This window comes from Onychostoma macrolepis, chromosome 15 (assembly GCF_012432095.1).
Source record: "Onychostoma macrolepis isolate SWU-2019 chromosome 15, ASM1243209v1, whole genome shotgun sequence".
In the NCBI taxonomy this organism is placed as follows: Eukaryota; Metazoa; Chordata; class Actinopteri; order Cypriniformes; family Cyprinidae; genus Onychostoma; species Onychostoma macrolepis.
In genome coordinates, this window is record NC_081169.1 from 29,433,176 (window position 1) to 29,450,971 (window position 17,796).

General features: G+C 36.1%; 1 protein-coding gene across 4 annotated transcripts in view; it reads right to left on the reverse strand.

The window, feature by feature from the left end:
- Positions 1 to 2,340: 2,340 nt before the first annotated feature.
- The window catches only part of lrfn1 (leucine rich repeat and fibronectin type III domain containing 1), a 167,263-nt gene continuing 151,807 nt past the window's right edge, over positions 2,341 to 17,796 (reverse strand). For all 4 annotated transcript variants that reach the window (XM_058745284.1, XM_058745286.1, XM_058745285.1 and 1 more), the window contains one exon: positions 2,341 to 5,801. In XM_058745284.1, the coding sequence (XP_058601267.1) occupies positions 4,958 to 5,801 (844 nt within the window). In that variant the 3' untranslated portion in view covers positions 2,341 to 4,957. The remainder of the gene's footprint in view (positions 5,802 to 17,796) is intronic.

Below are 17,796 nucleotides of genomic sequence, written 5' to 3' on the forward strand. Positions count from 1 at the left end.
GTTAACAATCACAAAAAACAATAATAATAATAATAATTTTAAAAAAATCACTATATACTGTATGAATGCAAGGTGTTCTTTTATGAAGTGTAGCATTAGAGAGTGGGGACTGGTAACAAATGCTATTTTTTCAGTGTTTAAGTAGTTTTTTTTATTAATGTTTTAAATTATATGTTATATTTGCAGTTAGATGCAATTAATGTGCAGGGCACTTTGCTTAATAAAAAATGTATTTCAAAGTTCATTTTAATGAATATTTATATATAACGTCATGGGAACATAAATGGCACCCATTCAGTGGAATGGCACTCAAATTTAAATAAGTATAAAAATACATCTGTTGATCATAATGGTCTCATTTGTGAAGCTAAAGCGCTTTTTATAAGTGGCTCTTGATAAAAGGGTCTCTACATGCTTTAAATGTAAATAATAGAACATTTATACGTGCAGAAATAAAGATAATTAGGAACTAAAAAGCTGTTGAAATCAGTGTAATAACTGTTAACTAAAACAAAATTCGGTAAATTAAATAAAGCTGAAATAATATAAAATGTGAATATTAGATGAAAAAATGAAAATAAAAATGCTGCCTTAGTAACTAACTGAAATAAGTTTAGGGATATATTATAATATATCTGGAATTAAAATGACATATATAAATATTAATTTTAGTAATTTTAGCATTTTTAGTAGTTATGTAAGACTGTTGTGTATGTATATATATATATATATATATACTGTATATATATATATTAACTGCAGTGTTGGGTAAGTTACTTTAAAAAAGTAATTAATTACTATTAATAATTACATCATCAATATTGTATTTAAATTACTTTACTAACTACTCTGTCTGAAAAGTAACTTAGTTACTCAATAAGTAACTTATTTATTCAAATTGCAAATTAGGCTACATCTTAAAATCCCTATAAACCTTAATAGAAATTAAACTCTTTATTCCTTCAATTTGAATCAAACATAGAATTGTTTAGCCTTTTAGCTTTAAAACAACTGTAATACTTAAACATTTTTATTTAAAAAAATGTAACCTTCTTTGGTTAACAAATAGAAATACTCTGAATAACAAAATATCTGAAATCTTGAATTATTATTTTTTGAATCTATTTTTTTGTATCTATGAGGGTGGTTGTGCGCAGGTGACTGCATATAATGAGCTCAGATACGGGAAAGACTGAACCTCGCTTTAGTTTCATAAGGATTATATAATCAGAGAATATTGGTTTTCGATTTGAATTTGTTCATTTAAAAGTAGACACACAAGCTTTCTATAGACATATTTCTCATGTCTCTGTGTCAAATATTCGCTGAGTTTGTGACGCGTAGAAAGTTGCTCACGGAGACGGCAGAAAGCGCACCCTGTTTGTTTTGTTTATTTTGCAAAAGCACAATGTTTTGTTGTTATTGTCAGTGTGCACAAATAAAAGCAGGCCCTTTTTAGATTCGATGGATTTTAGTCTTATCTGTATCTGAGTATTTAAGGTTTCTCTGTGAATCAGGAAAATCTGAAAGTGAACGCAGAGGGTTAAAGAAGCTGCATTCAATTTTATCTTTAGACGGTAAATTTAGATTTCAAATTCAATATTGATTTTAGAACTGTTGAAATGATTTACTGTATGTAACGCAAGTAATTTATAAGTAACTGTAATTAAATTACCTAAAAACGAGCAGTAATCCCTTACTTTACTTTTTCAGTGGATAAGTAACTTAATTACAGTAACACCTTACATCCAACACTGCATATATATATATATATATATATATATATATATATATATATATAATACAATGAGTATTATTAAGATTAAGTTAAACAAACTGAAATTAAAATAACTAAAACTAAAACCAAATAAAGCTATACAGAAATATAAAACAAATCTAATAATTGTTTGTCTATTTGTCTATTGTTTTCAGTAGACTACTGTATGATTTGTATTGTGTAATTATTACATTTTCTAGTATGTATTTTTAATTACATTTTCTTTAGGGTGACTTGTAACATCTTGTCCAGGGACTACAGATGAAAAATAGCCTTTGACTAATTCTGGTACATTTACAGGAATGTTTTATTAATGTACAATTTCCCTGTCAACTAAAGAAAAAAAAAAAAAGACTGAATTACTAAAGTTTAAATTGAAATTAAAACAGAAAATATAAAAATAAAAGTTGATTTAAAATTAATTAATAAAAAGTATAATACATAAAAATTATAAATAATAAAATTAATGATAATAATAATATAAATTATAATAATTAAAACTAATAATAATAATAATAATAGCAGAAATGCGAGAGGTGGTCTGATCAGGGCTGGGTTGGTTAACTGAAGAAGTAAGCAGAACATTAGTTGCATTTAAGTAGAGCTTAAACTTTAAACCTTAGCTAAGATATTTGCAAAAATGTTTGTCCATAATGTGCATCTTTCACAGTATAACAGACAGGAAGGAATATTTCATAAAATGATATTAATGCATTTTGATCACTGCAGAGCCCTTGTACACTGTATCTGAGAATAAAACCGTGTTTGTATAAAAAAACCCCAAAACATCTGAAATCTTCACGAAACCATAATTAGATGTGGTATATTTGGTTGCTTGGTAGATCCCATAATTACGGACACATTCAGCATGCGAGAGAAACGTGTGAGGAAAATGTGCAAGAAGAAAAGACAAAAACACCTCATACAGTCAACCCACACAAAAAAATTTAATCCCCTTTTTGTGAGGCATAAATGGTCCAAACTTTAATACGCTAAACGTGGGGATCAGTGATGACAGTGGTTTTTAATGTAAAAACCGTACGCCAGCACTCCAAAATGTTTCGTAAAAAGTCATGTCACCTATGACTTACATATTCAGAACACATACACCGAGAGATTTTAATATACTTATATATGTATTTGTCGTTGCTGTCAATATTGGTCTTATTTCTTTTGATTTTTTTTTTTAATCATTATTTTTTATCTAGACCAGCCAGATACAAAACCGATTTTTGGATACAGTCACATCAGCACAATACCGGTTCAGAAAGAAGTCCATCCAGCTGCGAATCGTCCTCATATTGTAGAAAACCTGGTCCGTTCTTCCTGAAAAACCGAATGTTATTTGTATAGATCTATTTCGCAATAGTTTTTTATTGTTGTATAGACTGGTGCGATACGTATCCGTATATATCTCGTGTCTTCTGTGCAAAAGTCTTTGAAAAGTATTGGACATATACACATTCACACACAGCGCTCACCTGGATGCGTATCATCACCGCAAACCAACGCAGTCACTTCCTCCTGCTTCTGCACCCTTGGCATCACATAGTAAACAAAAAGACTAACGAAAGAGACCTGTGCGGACGGGACGGGACAGGACGGGTGTGTTTGTAACCTCAGATAGCAGCATCCTCCGTGGGTTGGTCATTAGATAAGGCACCGCTGCATTACGGACTCTCTTTAGGACCGCAGGAGGAGGCAGGACGGGTCAGACTGTGCTCTATCATATCACACTACTGAGCTCTGTTTCGAACCCTAGTGAGCCGCCTACATAGGGAGCTGCCTTCTAACGCCGCATCCAACTGATTTGAAACACTCTGAACTCCACATGTGACACTGATTCGATGTTAGCATGTTGCAAGTTAACAATACAGTGGTGTAAAAAAGGTCTCAGGTCTGTTCCGATGGCTCACCAAGAGCAAAACTATGATTAATGCAAAACATAAAATGCAACTAATCATAAATAGTTAGGATAGTCAAATAAATAGATTATCAAATTATATAAGGGAGGAGAAAACACTTTTCATATTTTCCATGCAAATAGCATTCTGATGTATATTGATCTGATTTTGATGTAATTTTGCCATAATAATTTACCATATATATATGTTAATTCAAATGGAGCTGAAATAAACTAAAATATGAATACTAGGTGGTGAAAACTTAAACTAAACATTAAAAAAAAAAAAAAAAAAAATGTTGCCTGATATAAGTTAAACTACTAAAATTACTAACTGAAATAAAACTAAAATTGCACAATCTAATTAAATAAAGCTAAAACTAACCTAAAAATATTTAAAACATTTTTGTTATCTGAAATAAAATAAAATACAGATATTAGGTGAAACACTTAAAAGTTTTGAAAATGCCTGAAGTACTAAAACTACTACCTGGAATAAAACTAAAACTATTCATAAATACTATAATAAAAAATAATAAAAATAACTAAAGATACTAAAAAGTAAGCTAAAAAAACAACAACAACAGTGTGTTGATGTAAATTCATCTGAACTAAACTGTATAACGTAACAGAAAAAAAACAACCCAGGCAACATTAAATATGTTAGAAGTGAATTATTGGTGCCAATGAAACCATTCCAATACGATTTTGTATGATTAAAAATGTCAGTGCATGAACATAAAAATAAATCTTGAGTCTGTACTTTCAATGTAAAATATAATGTAAAAACACACGAGAACCACTGGAAAAATTTCAAAATGGTATTGCAATTTAAAATAGCTGTTTTCTATGTGAATATATTGTAAAATGTACAGAATTTATTCCTGTGATCAAAGCTGAATTTTACTCCAGTCTTCAGTGTCACACGATCCTTCAGAAATCATTCTAATATGCTGCTCAAGAAACATTTCTGATTATTATCAATGTTGAAAACAGTTGTGCTGCACACATTTTATTTTTTAGGATCCTTTGATGAAAAGAACGTTCAAAAGAACAGCATTTATTTATTTATTAGAAATGTCTATACTGTCACTTTTGATCAATTTAATGCATCTTTAGACACCGTCTTAAGTAGGCAGCTCACTAGGTTTGGCAGCAGAGCTGCATGTTTGATACGTGTTAAACCGGACACAGGAATCAACAGAGTGTGTGTTACTGCAACAACGTCAATATGTAGACAGTCCGAGTGTGTGTGTGTGTGTGTGTGCTTCAGTCCGTCACACCGTGCTCTCCAACATCCACTCTGTGCTGCTAAAGGTCACCCTCCGGCTGCAGGGCGGCGACACGTCTGTGTTGAGCTGGGTGGTGGATTTGTGCCGGCGGGTTCGAGCCCGTCGCGGGTAACTGTGGCTCTGGAATAGAGCATAGTCTCCGTCGAAGGAGAAGCGATGCCGAGTCCGGGCCAGCTCGCTGGGCAGGAGCCCCATGTTGGCCAGCGGCCCCTTCCGAGGGGGCTCGGCCGGGTTGGCCCCGGAGCCGATCAGACACAGGGACATGGTGGAGCCCGTCAGGCTGCTGTCCGTCTGCGTTTCGTCGCCCAGACTGGCTCTCCGAGACGACAACGGTGGCGCTGCTTTCTCGGACGGAAGCTCGACTTTGAGCTCCTCCTGCGTCTCCTCCATCTTCAGCAGCACCAGAGCCTTGCAGTCTTTCCCGCCGGGCGACTCGGCTCGCTCCTCCTGCTTCGAACCGGAGCGTCCCGGGCGACTCCCGTTGGTCTGCGAGTGCATGTTTACGCTGGCGTCTCCACGTGCTTTGCCTTTGGCCGCATCGGCCCCGCCGTAAGCCTTGTAGCGGATCATGAGGATGATGATGAAGACGAGGACGGAGGCCACGATGATGCCGCCGATGATGATGATCATGGTGCCGCCCAGGAACTGGCTGGGGATGAAGCGGCACTGCCCCGCCTCGGCGCCCGTGTGGAACTGAACGCAGCCCACCACGCGTGTGGCCGTCAGAGACGTGATGCCGTCGTCATACACCGCCAACACACACAGCTCATACTCGCGGCCCGCCGCCAGATCGTTGATCCTGAACGTCTTACTGGCCGACGGAATCATCCTAGAGACAGACATTTCAGAAAAGAGCCATTGTGAGTTACCTAATAAACATCACTGTTTGATTTTGATCAAAACATTTTACATTGATGTAATAAATCATTACACTGTATAAAATGCAACTGCATATCGTCCAGTTTACAAAACCTTTTGAGTCTCAAATACAAAAAAATTCAATTTTCTTGAAACTACATAAAAATCAGAATCAGAATGAGCTTTATTGCCAGGTATGTTTACACATACGAGGAATTTGTTTTAGTGACAGAAGCTCCACAGTGCGACAGAATGACAGCGACAAGACAAGACACAGATAATTAAAAGAATAATATACAAAATAGACAATTTAGTATGTACAGGTATGCAAATTTGAAATGTAAATAAGTATGTGTGTTAAGTAAATAATGTATAATAGTGTTGTGTGTTCCACGTTTATTGTCAGGTGTTCATGAGATGGATTGTCTGAGGGAAGAAACTGCTCCTGTGCTGGTCGTTCGGCAGCAGTTCAAAGAGGGAGTGTGCTGGATGTGAGGGTCCAGAGTGATTTTGCTCACTCTGGATGAGTACAGTTCGTGGAGACTGGGGAGGGTTGTACCAATGATTCGCTGTAGCAGTCCGACCAAAATCCTTGTCAGACCAACAAAATTACCGCAAATGTTGTCCCAACTAGTCAAACACAGTTGTCTGAACAAATGAATTTCATATTGTTGAAATGCTAAAGCTTTGTGAGTTCCCAGCATGCATTGCAGCATGAATAAATTACACAGTTACTGTTATAGGATTATTGTTTTGCTGTTTGCTGACTTAATTTAAACTTTGTTGTTGTTTTGTCATTATTGTTAGTTATTTGTTGTACTGTGATGTAAAGAGCTCATCTTTTTAACATTTGTTTATTGCCACTGTTCCTGAGGTTTGTGTAGAGTATGTTCAACCACGTACATCCATTTCCTGGATATTTTAGTCTTGCAAGATATTTTACAAACAAAGACAAAGAAAGTTATCCATTAAGGTTTCATGTTAATATTTATGTCTCTGAATCAGTTTTAGTGTTTTCTAGTCTTATTTATTTAAAATAAATCTAAATGACAAATTAAAAATAAAACAATTACTAAAAATTAAGCTAAAATTAAAATTAAACTGAAAATATAAAATTAAAAGCTAATTCAAAACAGGAATAAAACTATAACAACAACACAGTGTTTTGATGTAAATTCATCAGAATTAATATCTTAACATGAATGCAATCATTATATTCATGTTAATATTTATTTATGTTTCTGAATCAGTTTGTGTTTTCTAGTCCTATTTGTTAAAAAAAGCAAATTTAAAAATAAAAATGACAAAAAAATTAAGCTAACATTAAAACTGAGAATGTAAAATTAAAAGCTAATTCAAAACATTAATAAAACTCTAATAACAACAATGACAACAACAACAAGTGTTTTGATGTAAATTAATCAGAATTAATATCTTAACGTAAATTCATATTGATATTTATTTATGTTTCTGACTCAGTTTTAGTGTTTTCTAGTCTTATTGGTTGTATTTGTTTATTTATTTTTTATTAAATGAAGTATACCATAGCTGAAATAAAAGAAAATATAAAAATCAGGTGAAAAACTTAAACTAGTTGAAGTACTAAAATTACTAACTGAAATAAAATAAACTGAAATTAAAATTATATAATATAATTATATATTTATATAAAACTAAAATTAAACAAATATATATATATATATATATATATATATATATATATATATATATATATATAAACATTTTTGCATTTTATAGCTGAAATTAAATTAAAAATATCAGGTGAGAAACTTAAACTAAACAAAAGTTTTGAAATGTTGCCTGAAACAGGTTGAAATACTAAAATGACTAATAGATATAAAACAAAGTTTTCAGAAATACTTTAATAAATAACAATAAAAAGACAAAATAAAAATAAAAGAGCTTGCTAATGAAGCTAAAATTAAAAAGCTAATTCAAAACATTAATAAAACTCTAATAACAACAATGACAACAACAACAAGTGTTTTGATGTAAATTAATCAGAATTAATATCTTAACGTAAATTCATATTGATATTTATTTATGTTTCTGACTCAGTTTTAGTGTTTTCTAGTCTTATTGGTTGTATTTGTTTATTTATTTTTATTAAATGAAGTATACCATAGCTGAAATAAAAGAAAATATAAAAATCAGGTGAAAAACTTAAACTAGTTGAAGTACTAAAATTACTAACTGAAATAAAAATAAACTGAAATTAAAATTATATAATATAATTATATATTTATATAAAACTAAAATTAAACAAATATATATATATATATATATATATATATATATATATATATATATATATAAACATTTTTGCATTTTATAGCTGAAATTAAATTAAAAATATCAGGTGAGAAACTTAAACTAAACAAAAGTTTTGAAATGTTGCCTGAAACAGGTTGAAATACTAAAATGACTAATAGATATAAAACAAAGTTTTCAGAAATACTTTAATAAATAACAATAAAAAGACAAAATAAAAATAAAAGAGCTTGCTAATGAAGCTAAAATTAAAAAGCTAATTCAAAACATTAATAAAACTCTAATAATAACAGTGTTTTGATGTAAATTCATCAGAATTGTGTATAATGCAACTGTATAATGCATTGTATAATGCAAAAGAAAATACAACCCAGATATTAAATACATTATTATTGAATTATTGGCATCAAGAAAACCATTCAAGTATGATTTTGTATGATTAAAAATGTTGCTGCATGAACATAAAAATAAATCTTGAGTCTTGAAAATAAGTCTTGAGTCTGCACTTTGAATGCAAAAAAATGTGTTCAAATTCAATGGTGTTACTAATGTTGTGATATGTATGCATGCTATTTTTATTATTAATAGCAATAACAACAATACTAATAATAATGTTAGTTTAGGTATTATTGTTTATTAAAATATTTTTTATTATTAATATAAATTAATATAAATATTAATATTGACACTGATTAATATGAATTAATAATGGTATTAACATGTCAATGTTTTTTGAGAAATATTTCATTTTGGTAATGTGTTTGGTCCTGAAGCAAAACCAGTTGAACTAAATGCTAAATTAATAGTTATTAAATTCGTACCAGCATCCATAAAACCTTCTAAACAGGAATACAAAGGTGATTTAGTTGAATGTTATGGTGAGGCAGCGTTCTCTTCCCATACCCATAATTCTCCTGTGCTTCCCGCTCTGTGAGGTCTCTATCAGTGCCTGTCCGTTCATCCTCTGACCTGTGACTGACCTCTAGTGATGACAGAGCGTTTGTCGTGCTGACCTCTGACTCCTGAGACAGTCTCACGCATCATCACACCCCGTTTCAGAGCGGCCAATCAGAACACGGCCCAGAAGCGTGGCCTGCAGGGTCGCGCCGGGATCCGAGGTGAAGAGAGGCGTAAATCCAACAAGACATTTCATTTGGAGCCTGTTGTTTAAGTCTCGCCCCGGCTCTGATCCCAAACCGAGGAACCGAGAAAATAATGGCACACGGATCCCAGAGGTGGAAGCGCAGAACCGACGGAGGCCAAGAGCTCATAGCGCTGGCTAATGAGCGCTGCTTCATTTTCACAATCAAAAGTGACACTCTGGAAAACATTTTGAAATGTAAAAGCGTGCATAAACACATCTGATTGAGTTCAGACGCTCGTAACTAACTGCATTTGACAGGATTTCTGCTCGTTCATAACAATACTGTTTTCAAACGATACTCGTTCCAGCGATTAGCGGCGCAGCTTCACAAAACACAACATCGGGTGTCGTTTCTGAGGAAATCATACAGAAATCCATTCTTGTGCAAATCATTACAGTGACATGAATGCAACAATGTACAAAATAATGGCAATCCCACAGAAATTCATTCAGCTCGTGCATAATTTTGCAGTAAAGGAAAGTCTAATTCATTTTAGTGAATCAGGTCATTTGGGTGGTTTATTTAAAGGGGTCATCGGATGCCCATTTGATATAAGTTGATATGATTCTTTAGGGTTTTAATGAGAAGTCAATAACATACTTTGGTTAAAATTTCTCAATGGTAGTTAGGGGTGTAAAAACCACCCTCTTTAACCTGTCAAAATCAGCTCTGTTTTCAGCAAGCTGTTTTAGTCCATGTCGCTTTAAATGCTAATGAGCTCTGCTGACCCCGCCCCTCTCTTTCGTGGGGTGATGAGCAGTACTGTTTACTTTAGCCACGAAACTGGCTAACTAGCAAGTTATTAGGAAAGGCGATTTGCAAAGATTAATAAAAAACCCTTATACTCACTTCCTCTGTAGATGAAGCTGGATCATGAATGATTCGCACGAACACAGACGCATTTAGGCAGATCGGGGATCGGCGCATTCCCTTCAAAACTAAAATAACGTTAATCCTCTGCGTCTTCATAAGCTCAGATGTCAGGAGTTAATGACGACTGCTATATTCATGATTACATCCAACAACAAAACACCTCAATCCAGGGGCGAGGCCAGAAATGTTTAAGTGGGTGGGCCTACATAAAACCGGGTGGGCAAGGTGTAGCGTATGAAAACTGCATATAAAATTGGCAACAGAAAATAGCCCGACAACACAAAGATTCAATACACAATACTTCTAAAACATTGATTAACGTTCATTTAAATTTCAACATTTACTAACATTATTAAAATTAAAAGTTTTATCTGTTAACTGTACCTGAGCTAACAAAAAGTTGATTATTAACTAACGTTAACAAATATTAATTAATACTGTAACAAATGTATTTCTCAATGTTAATGTTAGTTAATGCATTGCCTAACGTTAACTAAAATTTACTGTATGTAAAGCATTACCGTAGATGACGGGGCTTCGCAGATGATCTCAATCAAGTGTCTCAGTTCGCGTTCAAAGGAGAGTAGATAGGCTATCGAAGACCGTAGAAATGAGCGCAGCTGCAAATATGCAATTTTTTTTGGGAGAAGAGTATCTAGCACAACGTTTATTTGCTTCTTTCTACAAAGAACGCATCTATTTAGCGGATCAAACACTAATTTACCTACGCTAATATGATGCTTTAAACACGTTTGGCTCAGAAGTTTCCAGTCTATAAATCCATCATGCGGTGGTCTGGTTTCATTTGTAGGTGGTCCAGATTGAGCGCTAAGACTTAAATTTCATTTGGGATATCCAATATATACTTTTTAAAGACTGAATGAGGTTTGTTTCACTCTTTTCAAATTCAACACTATTTTCAAAATAGTCATCATGTCGTTAACATAATTGTGGGTGGGACTAACAGCAACTGACAAATCATCATTTTGACAAGTGTATGGTATGCACCTATAAGAAGAGGGAAATTTAATAAACTGCCTGTAATTGACCATGAAAAATTGTAGTGAAAAACTTGTACTTGAAAAGTTATAGTGAAACTATACGTTTATTATTATTATTATTATTATTGTTACGTTCCTTGTTTGTATTTGCCTGCTCTTTGTATTTTCTGTTCTTTTTCTGTTTTGCCGCTTTGTTTTCTTCTTGATTTTTAGGTTTTATCTATTGGCTGACTCAGTTCACCGGTCGACCAATTAGGCTGGACCTATTCGCTATAAAAGGAGCTGGGCCTCTTTGGCTGTTGTCAGTCGTTCTGCGTTCCAGTCAGCGGGCGGCTGACCATTTGTTGTCAACCGCGTTCATTTTTGTTGTTCAATTATGTTATGGATTTTGTTTAGTTAAGTTCTGCTGGATTTAGTTGATTTGTTATTCTTTTTGTTATTCGCTAATTTGAGGCTTTCTGAGTTTATCTAGATGCAGTAAAAACCGATCAAGTACATCTGTCGGGTGACCGCATGATTAGTAAACTACTTTAACTATTAGCCTATATGCTGTGTAATCCAGATTGTTCTAAGTCAGACCAGTATGGCTTTTGTCACTTGTGACTTGTTTAAATCACCTTGGGAAAAGGAGATAGGTTTGTATTTTTAGTTTCCTTTTCTTGTTAGTTTCAGGTAAGGAGTGACAGCCACCTGTGTATTTTTATTATTAATAAGAGTAGTTTAGGTTGGGCGTCGGATACGCCGAAGTTTGCGGTTTTATTTCTACAGTTTTTGTTTGGTAGTTAGATTAGTTGGGTTGAGGGTTAGTAATACAGGTTGTTTTGCTTTTGATGATTTCTTTGTTTTGGTGTCACTCATTTTTCTCCTTTTCCTTTATTTAAAGAACCTATATTTTTCTCGAGGATTGTAATTAGTATATATTATAATAAATTGAACTTGGTTACAATGGTTACTTGTCTCCCGGACATTTTCTTTCCTAGTTTATTTCAGCGTCAGTTGTGTCTCACATCTAAATGTTATGAAACATCCCCCAAAAATATCTAGCACGTAACATTTATTGGTGGCAGCGGTGGGATACTCATTTATGAATATCTAATCATTTAGGGGATGAAAAAGGTGTGAAAGTCTACACTGTTGCTGTAAACTAGTGACTGTGGAGCAATTAAGTAGCCTTATTGTAAAAAAAAAAAAAAAAGTTGAACGGCGGTTGACTTTGAGCTTGCTTATTGTTTAGTGAATTAATTATAATGGCTGATTTTGATTTGAATAGTCTTGTTAGTAGTCCGATGATCGAGCAATTGAATAACTGTAGAAAGGATAGTTTGATTCGTGTTGCTGAGCACTTCCAAATTAAATTAAGAGCGTTGTGGTGAAGGGACTAGAGGAGCTTGGTGTGTTGGCTTTGGCTGACGAAGTAGAGGTGCTTGGTGAGGAGGAAGCGAGTGAAACGGCTGAGGTGGAGGATTCCAAAGCCAAAGCTGTATTGCCGCCCTTCGATCCTCTTTCTCCTGCCCTGTCCGGGTCTGGAAGTGAAGCGTGTCTTAAGTTACGTCTGGCTAAAATCCAGATGGAAGAGCGCGCGAGGGTAGCTGGGCGTCAGGATGAGCTGGAGTTGAAGCTTGAAATCCGCTGTCTGGAAATTGATGCGGAAAAACAGGTCAAGCTGCGGGAGCTCGAATTGAGAGTTGCCAGAGACGCACCAGGTCCTCCTGTTCCAACCGCTCCATTACAAATTATTCCTCCTGTGCCGGTGGTTCCTCCTGTGCCGGTGGTTACTCCTGTGCCTATTCAGCCCGCACCTGCAGTAGGCGCTGATGCTGCGATGAGGGTAGGAGTGTCCGGTAGTACGTTTGATGTGAGTAAACATATTGTTCTTGTTCCACAGTTTGGAGAGATCGAGGTTGACTCGTATTTTAGTGTTTTTGAGCGAATTGCTTCGGCTTTGAATTGGCCTAGAGATGTATGGTCTTTGTTACTACAGTGTAAGCTAACGGGAAAAGCCCAGGAAGTGTGTGCTATCTTATCTCTGGAAGACAGTTTGAATTATGATGTTGTTAAAACAGCGATTTTGAGAGCCTATGAACTTGTATCTGAAGCTTATAGGCAGCGATTTGGAAATGATAAAAAAACTCTAGTCAGACGTTCGTTGAGTTCACGAGAGAAAAGTCTATGCTGTTTGACAAATGGTGTGCAGCAAGCAAAGTTACAGATTTTCAGGCACTACGCGAATTAATTTTGCTTGAAGAATTTAAGGGTTGCATTTCTGATCGTATTGCCGTGTATTTAAATGAACAGAAGGTAGGCTCGTTATCAAATGCGTCTGTTCTTGCTGATGAGTTCGCGTTGACTCACAAAAGTATTTTTACTGCCCGTACTGAAAAAGTTCCTTCTAGTTTTCCTGTTTTGAAGGAGCAGACACGTTTTAAGTCTACTGGTACAAAAAGTAGGGAAGAGAGAAAGTGCTTTTATTGTCACAAGCCTGGCCATGTGATTGCAGATTGCCTTGCTTTAAGACGCAAGCAGCAACCTCATCCTCCTAAAAGTGTTGCTTTTGTAAAGACTGTAGACGTGATTGAAGATGAAAATCACGATAAAATAGATGTGGGTTATCAACCTTTTTTGATGGAAGGATTAGTTTCTGCTGATGCTCAGTCTACAGACCAGGTTAAGGTGACAATGTTGCGTGACACAGGTGCCATGCAGACCATCGTGGCTAAAGACGCGTTTCCTTTTTCTGACCAAACCTTTTGCGGTAGCCATGTTTTGGTACGAGGTATTGGAATGAAAACGGTTAGAGTCCCTTTGCATCAGATTCATTTGCGGTCAGAGTTGTACACAGGAATGATTAAGATTGGAGTACGAGAAAGCGTGCCTGTGTGCGGGGTAAAATTTATCCTTGGTAATGATGTGGCTGGTGGAAAGGTTATACCTTTCTTAGAAGTTTGTGACAAACCTGATTTGTTCAATCAGCTTGATGAAATGTCTGAAAGATTCCCTGAAGTCTTTCCTGTCTGTGCCGTGACTCGAGCACAAGCTCATAAGCTTGTTGATGCCAATGATTTGGCTTCCACTTTCATGGCACCTACTTTGGAACATGGTGTTCTGATGGCTGACGAAGTTAACCCAGATGAAAAATCTGATTTCGTTTTGAATGATGTAAAGTTACCAGTGACTCGAAGTGACATTGTTGCAGCTCAAGAAGCTGATATGACCCTGCTTAAATGTTTCTCTTCTGCTGTGTCTTTGGAGATAGCACAGGAGAGGAAAACCGCTTACTATGTGGATAAAGGATTGCTAATGCGTAGATGGTGTACCAATGTCTCGGATGATTTTGAATGGTCTACTGTTAATCAAATTGTTGTTCCTGTGTGTTACAGACAAGCTGTACTCTCGTTGGCTCATGACCATGTTTTGTCTGGACACTTGGGCATTAAGAAAACTTATCACCGAATTCTGAAGCATTTTGTGTGGCCAAGATTAAAGTCTGATGTAACGAAATATTGTAGAACCTGTCGTACTTGTCAATTTTCAGGAAAGCCGAAACAAGTAATTCCGCGCGCACCGCTTGTTCCTATACCTGTGATGGGGGAACCATTTGAGCACGTCATTATCGATTGCGTTGGTCCCTTGCCTAAGACAAAGACTGGGAATCAGTATTGGCTGACGATAATGTGTGCGGCGACACGTTTTCCAGAGGCGATTCCGCTGCGGAAAATAACGGCTCCTGTAATTATTCATGCACTCGTGAAATTCTTTTCAACGTTTGGGTTACCGAGAATGGTACAAACTGATCGGGGTACAAATTTTTTGTCAAAGCTTTTTGCTCAAGTATTAACTACTCTGAAAATTTCTCATAGAATTGCAAGTGCGTACCATCCAGAAAGTCAAGGGGCATTGGAACGATTTCACCAGACGTTAAAATCTATGCTTCGTAAGTATTGTATGGAGACTAGCACAGACTGGGACGAGGTCACACCCTTGGTTTTGTTTGCCGTAAGGGAAGCAGTGCAAGATAGTTTGGGGTATAGTCCTGCTGACCTAGTGTTTGGACATACTGTGAGGGGTCCGTTAAAGATGCTTAAAGAAGACATGTTATCTCCTGAAACTACTTCTAAAATGACTGTGTTGGAATATGTGAGCAAATTTCGTGAACGTTTGCATCATGCTTGTGCAATGGCGAAATAATCGTTATCAAAAGCGCAGGTCACTATGAAAGATCACTTTGATCATAAAGCTGTTTCACGTCATTTTAAAGAAGGAGACCAAGTGCTAGTTTTCTTGCCTGTTGTTGGTTCAACTTTGTCTGCACGTTTTTCAGGTCCATATGAAGTGATGAAGAAATTGAGTGATACAGACTACGTAATTCGAACCCCTGATCGCAGAAATAAATCTTGTGTGTGCCATGTCAATATGCTAAAGGCATATTGTGCCAGAGAGTCATCACTAAAGGCTGTGAGTTTAAATGAGCCTGAAAATGCTCATTCGCCTATTGTTACCCTTACTTGTGATGTTGTTACTGATAGCCCTGATGACGAGGACGATGGAGTGATAGTTCGGCATACATATCAGCAATGTGCCAGACTTAAGAACTCTGAAGTTTTGGCTAACTTATGTTCTTCTTTATCTCACCTGCCCGATTCTCAGAGTTTTGATATTGGACAACTAATTCATGATTTCCCCTCATTATTTCATGATGTTCCTACTCTGACAACAGTATTGAAGCATGATATTGACGTAAGTAACGCCGCTCCGATTAAGCAACATGCTTATAGAGTAAATGCAGTGAAACGTTCTGTCATGAAGGATGAAGTTGAGTATCTACTAAAAAATGGTTTAGCAAAGCCGAGTTGTAGTCCTTGGAGTTCACCTTGCTTACTGGTTACTAAAAGTGACGGATCCGCTAGATTTTGCACAGATTATCGCAAGGTAAACGCTATGACTATACCTGATTGTTTTCCGTTACCTCGCATGGAAGACTGCGTAGACACTCTTGGTCCTGCGAAGTTCGTCAGTAAATTAGATCTGCTAAAAGGCTACTGGCAGGTGCCCCTAACAGCTCGTGCTTCTGATATTTCTGCGTTCGTGACACCGGATAGCTTTGCGCAATATTGTGTAATGGCTTTCGGTATGCGGAACGCTCCTGCTACATTTCAGAGACTCGTTAATATAGTACTTTCTGGTGTTCCGAATTGTAATGCATATTTAGACGATCTTGTAATTTATTCATCTGATTGGAACGAGCATGTGTCAATCTTGCGCGACGTATTTTCACGCCTTGCAGAAGCTTCACTGACGTTAAATCTTGCTAAATGCGAGTTTGGACAAGCTACTATCACGTATTTGGGGAGGGAAGTAGGGCAAGGACAAGTAAGACCTGTGGAGGCAAAAGTAACTGCTGTTGCAGAATTTTCCATTCCGACTACGCGTAAAGAATTGCGTAGGTTCTTGGGAATGGCAGGTTATTACCGGAATTTTTGTAAAAACTTTTCAACTGTCGTTAATCCGCTTACATCTCTTCTCAGTCCTTCATGTCCATTCGAATGGAATGATGCGTGTCAAAATGCCTTTGACAATGTGAAGGCATTGTTGTGCAATGCACCTGTCCTCATTGCTCCGGACTGTGCCAAATCCTTCACACTGGAAATTGATGCGAGTATGGTTGGTGTGGGTGCTGTACTGATCCAGGAGGATGCCCGTGGAATAGAACACCCTGTATGTTTTTTCTCACGTAAGTTCAACAAACATCAGTTAAACCATTCCACTATTGAGAAAGAAACCCTGGCACTTCTGATGGCTTTGCAGTATTTTGATGTGTATATCAGTTCAAGTAGTATGCCTGTAACTGTGTTCACTGACCACAATCCTTTGGTGTTCTTAGCTCGCATGTATAACCATAATCAACGATTAATGCGCTGGTCTTTAATCGTACAAGGATACAACTTGGTGATTCAACATAAAAAAGGGTCAGAAAATATAATTGCTGATGCCTTATCTAGAGCTTGATTAGTGATGTAATAACTTGTTTAAAAACATATATCACTTGTAAAATTATATAGTTTTTTTTTTAAGGGTGGAAGTGTTACGTTCCTTGTTTGTATTTGCCTGCTCTTTGTATTTTCTGTTCTTTTTCTGTTTTGCCGCTTTGTTTTCTTCTTGATTTTTAGGTTTCATCTATTGGCTGACTCAGTTCACCGGTCGACCAATTAGGCTGGACCTATTCGCTATAAAAGGAGCTGGGCCTCTTTGGCTGTTGTCAGTCGTTCTGCGTTCCAGTCAGCGGGCGGCTGTCCATTTGTTGTCAACCGCGTTCATTTTTGTTGTTCGATTATGTTATGGATTTTGTTTAGTTAAGTTCTGCTGGATTTAGTTGATTTGTTATTCTTTTTGTCATTCGCTAATTTGAGGCTTTCTGAGTTTATATAGATGCAGTAAAAACCGATCAAGTACATCTGTCGGGTGACCGCATGATTAGTAAACTACTTTAACTATTAGCCTATATGCTGTGTAATCCAGATTGTTCTAAGTCAGACCAGTATGGCTTTTGTCACTTGTGACTTGTTTAAATCACCTTGGGAAAAGGAGATAGGTAAGCCTTTATATTTTTAGTTTCCTTTTCTTGTTAGTTTCAGGTAAGGAGTGACAGCCACCTGTGTAT